This window comes from Phoenix dactylifera, chromosome 18 (assembly GCF_051530095.1).
Source record: "Phoenix dactylifera cultivar Ajwa chromosome 18, Ajwa_hap1_PhDact_Kaust_v1.1, whole genome shotgun sequence".
NCBI lineage: Eukaryota > Viridiplantae > Streptophyta > Magnoliopsida > Arecales > Arecaceae > Phoenix > Phoenix dactylifera.
The window spans coordinates 13620950-13627175 of NC_143207.1; the positions used below are offsets into that span (position 1 = coordinate 13620950).

At 41.9% G+C, this 6226-nt stretch overlaps 1 protein-coding gene across 1 annotated transcript; it reads left to right on the plus strand.

Annotated features, from left to right (window-relative positions):
* Window positions 1-624: 624 nt before the first annotated feature.
* On the plus strand, window positions 625-1335 carry LOC103715030 (protein RSI-1-like). The gene is made up of 3 exons (XM_008802530.6): window positions 625-780; window positions 897-924; window positions 1047-1335. The coding sequence occupies exons 1-3, from the start codon at window positions 709-711 to the stop codon at window positions 1226-1228; spliced, it is 282 nt and encodes a 93-aa protein (XP_008800752.1). The 5' UTR covers window positions 625-708; the 3' UTR covers window positions 1229-1335.
* Window positions 1336-6226: the final 4891 nt, after the last annotated feature.

Genomic DNA, 6226 nt, shown 5'->3' on the forward strand with positions numbered 1-6226 from the left:
TAGTTTCTCTGCCTGCTCCCATACTGCTTGCCAAACACCGCGTGCATGGCTGCCGACCAAAGGAAGAAACTAAATTTCCACTTGGCAAGTGTCCCACTGGTGCAATGATTCTCCGTAAAGCAAACTGTTCATAAATTTATGACTTATTTGCCAATTATTTATTGGCTTAGTCAACGAGGACACAATTTCCTTATTCTTTCAATAAATTGGGCGACTTGTGCCTTCCCTTCAAGTTTCAATCCAAAAAAAAAATGAGTACATGCATTATATCTTTTTATTCTAATCATTAATAATGCTACATTGTACATTAAATATTTATACTTTATGGCAAAATTTTCTTATTTCTTCTGAATTTCGAATACAAGCTTAGGTATATTGTTTGGGGTGGTGAACATGTGACTTGCTATCAGGGCTGATGTGGGCTTGTCCTAAACAAAAAACAGAAAAACTAGAGGCTGTTCCTTTTGTCCAATAATTATTCATGAATGTGCTTGCTCTAAGTCTTTCAAGTTTCTTTAGGGACTGTTCCATCACATGCAATGTCGTCAGGTACTCCAGAGGACAATTCCATCTCTTTGCTCTATAAATGGATGCCCCACATCCATCTCCCCATCTCATTCCACTCTTTCTTCTCTCCATCGATCTTCTTTCTTCTTATTGAGAGGTAAAGGAAGATATATATAGAGAGAGAGAGAGATTCTAGTTGCAATGGCATCAAAGCATTCTCGTGTCTCCTACTCACTGCTGGTGCTCCTTCTGCTCGCATTGTGCTTCGTTGGGGTGAGTAGAAGATCACCACATCTCTCTTAGAGGTTCAATAATTCCAATTCAACGTACAACTGGCCATAATAGCAATGTTCTAACTTTCTTTTTGACTATTGGTCATGTTTCTCCAGAGCGTGCATGCAGGGCTGAAGCCTTCAGGTAACAACACTACATCGTTTCTTCATTGAGCTCAAATCAAGAACAAAACATGCATGAAATGGTGCAAGGCTATGTCTATTTATGTTCTTTGACTGATGAGTTTTTATTGGTTATGCCTACAGATTGCCAACCGAGATGCGAATTCCGGTGCTCGGCGACGTCGCACAAGAAGCCATGCATGTTCTTCTGCCTCAAATGCTGCGCGCAGTGCCTGTGCGTGCCGCCTGGCACCTACGGCAACAAGCAGGCGTGCCCTTGCTACAACAACTGGAAGACGAAGGAAGGTGGCTCCAAGTGCCCCTAGTTTTTTCCTTCGGGCAGATATCTACAGTTTATTGTATGGATTTCTTAATTACTTGTATTGTAATGAACGGATAATGCATTGTTCACCATTTCTGTTTTAGTACTCAAGATGGAGCAGAGAGAGATTCATGGGAAATTTGTATCCCTTCTTTTGATCTAGCTGCTAACTACCATTAAGGATTCGTCTGGTTGACAAGGAAGGAAAAAAAAAAAAATTGAGGTCAAAAAAAAAAATAGAGAGGCCTCATATTTGGTTGGAATTTTCAGGAAAAAAAAGGTATTTTTATAAGAATAAGATTTCTATATTTTATTAAAAAAATTACGCAGGATATGAAAAAGTCTAATTGTTATCAGCTAAAAATTGAGATTTTTTTTTCAAAAATACCTTTAATGAAACTTTTGGATAAAATGGGATAAAGTTTTTCCTTCTATATATTAAAAGCATAATAGGTATTTTATAGAATTTTTTCAAAAATATAGTTGTCCAACCAAATATAAACCATCTGGGCAGCCACGGCATAATGGGCTTCTAGCACCGACGTATTAGATAATTATTATTTCGCTGCTACCCTTAACGCATCCCCAAATTAGTGTGCACCTCGAAATCTCTCTTCGTGCAACTCGTCAGCCCCATCGCCCAGGTTGACTGACCTGCAACTCCCGAGTTGCCGATTCGAACTCGTCAGCTCTTCTCCTATTTGCTAGCTTTCGCTATTTGTATTTGGCCCCTCCTCTCTCTCTCTCTCTCTCTCTCTCTCTCTCTCTCTCTCTCTCTCTCTATCTATCTATCTATCTATCTCTATCTCTATCTCACTCTATACATATAGCTTATCTTAAAAAATAGTAGAGAGTACCGCGAGGCATTTTATTGGTGTAATGGAATGAGAGAGAGAACTCAAGTTTCTTTGTCAAAGCAGTCCCAACCAATACAACACGGTCTTCATCAATAGATAGATAAAAGAGCAAAAATAAACTGGAACTTTCTCAAAACAACATAAACAGGAAGAAAACAATGAAAAACAACTCGAAAAGTCCAAAACATGCAGAATCAACATGTATCACAGCAAAGATGAAGATCGTATGTGTTTGAGAGAAAATTATATCTGAAATTTTCACCTACATCTCGAGGTCTGATTTTTCTTTTCTTTTTTTTTTCCCATTTCAGTACATAAGCCCTCCTTTTTTGAGAGAGAGAGAGAGAGAGAGAGAGAGAGAGAGAGTCATAGACACGTAGTGTCCAAAGAAATTAAGTCCTCCATGCACAACTTTACTATTAAAAAAATATACACTATCATTGTTGTTCGACTCGGTTGTTAAACTTGTTATGTATTTTAAAACTCTTAAAATCTTTTCCTAAAAGAATCTAAAATTGAGCTGTGCTGGACCAGGTTAAGCTTAGTTTGGATGGAGAATTTTATCCTAGATATCAACAGCTATAATGAAATGAGTCCCGTTGAGCTCCAAGGGAAGTTAGAGAGTTAACGGATCATCTGTGTAACCTCGGATCCAGCAGAGCTCGCAAATTTTTTGCAGGTGTGCTTTCGCTTAAACAACATAAATGAAATATTATAAAACTATTCCTACAAGTTTCTCTTCACCCAATGACTAAAGAAAGACTGTATGATAATTGTTGCACTGACGTTTGAACTAGGCATCGCACTTTTCGGTTTGACAAGATTTGGTACCTGAGATCCTGAGACACTGTCAAAGAGATGTGGCGGATGATGGTGCAGGGTGATATAATGTACCAGATGAACCACAAGCTCAAGCTACCCAGACCCCAGCTTTGGAGGTGGAACAGAGCGGAGGTAGGTAACATTTTTAGGAGACTAGAAAAGGTTTTCGATTGCCTCCTCCAATCTAAGGAGGAGAGGGACGAGAGTTTCTTGTCGGAGTATTTGGCCGAGTTGAGATCTATGCTGTCTATGCATCACTCTCTCTTGTGCCAGCACGAAACCTTTTGGCGGCAAAAGTCCAGAGTCTAGTAGGTTATAGAGAGAAACCGGAATACTAGATTTTTTTCACCGATCGACAGGGATCAGAAGGCAGAGGAATTAATAGAATTTAGAGCCTCAAGGACAACAATAAAGAGATGACGGAGGATGCGAAGGCCATTAGCCATGAGCTCTTATAGTTCTTCAGTCAGAGATGGTTGGCCTAGCCTGAGCACGAGAGTCCTATTTTTGGCCTTGCCCCCGAGGTGAGAGTTTCTGAGGCTGAGAAAAGGCTCTCTCTATGCTAGTCACAACTATAGAGATCCAGGCAGCCTTTTGGTCACTAGCCAAGGAAAAAGCACCAGGCTCCGATGGCTTTCCCTCTTTCTTCTTCAGGAGGTATTGGTCTATTATTCATCATGAGGTGGTGGCTTCTATTCAGCTTTTTTTTTTTTTTGATACGACAGCGATGCCAAAGGAATGGAAGAAGACGTTCGTCATCCTGATTTCCAAGTGGCAGGGAGCCTCGGCATTATAGTCCTATCAGTCTCGGCTATATTCTTTACAAAGCCACTGTGAAAATTCTGGTGGCGAGACTATGTGGGATCCTCCCCAGACTTATCAGCCCAAAACAGAAAGCCTTTGTTGGTGGTCGCAATATATCCAACAACATTCTTATCGTCCAGAAGTTCATGCATGACTTACAGAACGCCCCATGCAGACGAAACCTCATGACCGTCATACTAGACATGGAGAGGGCTTATAATTGAATGAGCTAGCGATTTCTTGCCTACTCCGTGGAAAGTTTGGGGTTTGGTGAGGGTTGGAGCCGGTGGGTTATGGGATGTGTTTGGTCTCCTTCCTTCGTCATCTTGAGGAATGGTACGCCCACCCCCTTCTTCGTCTCCACCGTTGGCCTTTAGCAAGGCTATCACCTCTCCCACTATTTGTTTCTTATCTGTGTTGATGCCCTACCCAAAGCACTTTGGGTTGCATCCTTGTCTCGATCCATGGAGGCCCATAAGGCTACTCCGACAGCTGAACTAATTTTCTACCTCCTCTTTGTAGATGACTTCATGCTTCTTGCAAAAGCCACGAGACAAAGTGACAGAAGAATCAGAGATATTTTGGAGAACTATTGTGCTGCATCAAGCCAATAAGTCAACCTTGTAAAGTCAGTTGTTTACTTCGGCCTAAAGACCAATCCTGCATTTAAAGGTTGTGTTAGGGAGATGGTGAGAGTTGGAGAGCAGGTTGGTTGATGCAAATATCTAGGAGTACTCATTACGAGGAGGCATCTTCAGAGGGCAAATTGTGGCGAGGTTGAGCAAAGCATTTGCAGGAGACTGGAGGGGTGGCAGGCGAGTGCCCTCTCCATGATGGGCAAAGTGATGCTAGCGAGATCTGTCCTCAACTCTATTCCAATGTATCATTGGCCAACACATTTTTGCCCAAAATGGTGCTGTAGAGATTGGAACGGATATTTAGGGACTTCATTTGGGGAATGTGAGATGGAAGAAGAGGTGTTCGTCTACTAGCTTGAGAGGTTCTATGTCAACCTTGGAGTAGTGGAAGCTTGGGCATCTGCTCTCTGCTGATGAGGAGGGAGGCATTGGCAGCTAGACATGTGGCCCGATATTTGCTTGAGCCCAAGGGATTATGGAGTACCCTGATGAGAGCTAAGTATGCAACCAAACCAGAGTATTGGATTTTCGGGCTTATCGGCACTACTCCATTTGGCGTGACATGTGCTCTCATGCCCCGAAGGTGCTGCCTCACATTAGATGGGTGATCAGCGATGACCAATTGATTGATGTTCAGGAGGATATCTGAACTTCAAACTTGCCTCTATGATTATGGTGCACTATGGTCAATGCGGGAGCTTGGATCTTAGGGTGTGTGACCTCCTAAGACCGGGCGAGAGTTGTTGGGATGTTGTTACGGTTTAGCGACTCTTTGGGGAGCAGTTGGTGGAGAGGATCCTAACTATGCCGATTTCGAGCCTTCTCAAGGTGAATTTCAATGATACTGTATTAAAAGATGGAAAAAGAGGCGGGTTCGGGTTTGTCATCAGAAGTTCTGATTCCAACTTGATTGCAGCAGGGGATGTCGGCTTCTTGACACTTCTATTCTTGAGGCGGACATAAGAGCAGCCTAAAAGAGTATCTCTTATGCTTGCTTTGTCCTAGGAGCTAATCGAATTTAGCTCGAAGGGGATTTGACGACTATCATCCGGTGAATCTAGGGTCACAGTAGGGTTGGCGTTGAACACCCTTTACTGTACGATATCCGTGATCTTCTGTGGGGTTGTCTAGATGCTCGGGTCACTCATGTGTTCTGAGAGGCAAATAGGGCTGCTGATTGGGTGGCATTCTATATCGCCCAACACTTCGATGGTCTATTGTGGGATCGTCTGGAGTCTTCTTCTCTCCCCCTTCGTCTTCTCTTTTCTGATTTTATTGGTTGTACTCATATTAGAATATAATGATGCTATCCATGGTATCAAAAAAAAAAAAAAGACGTCTCAAGACAAATATGCCTGGAGTCTATTGTGGGATAGTCTGGAGTCTTTTCCTCTCCCCCTTCGTCTTTTCTTTTCTGATTTTATTAGTTGTACCCACACTAGGATAGAATGATGCCATCGGTGGTATCAAAAAAAAAAAAAAAAAAAAAAACAATACATCTCAAGACAAACATGCCTGGAGTCCATTAGTTTCCAGGCCTTCATCCAAAACTTGACAGCGAAAGGAGGAAACGGAATTAGATAAACTTCAAAACATTTAAAATTATAAGATGAAGGCTTCAAACAGCTCACATGTTGATACAGAACGGGTTGAAGGAACTAACAACATTTTTCTAAATAGGTTTGGATTTAGGGCCTACGCCCAATGTAAGGGTCAGATATATTCCTAGCTGATAGGACGCAACCAGCTTAGATTTGGTCCAAGTTAGGGTTCAGATTGAACAATATCACTCAGCAAATGATGCATGATGAATGTTGTGAAGTCTAAATATTCTGCTTGCCAGGATGGGTGTAAGAAAATGCAAAACAGCTCCCAGTCTAT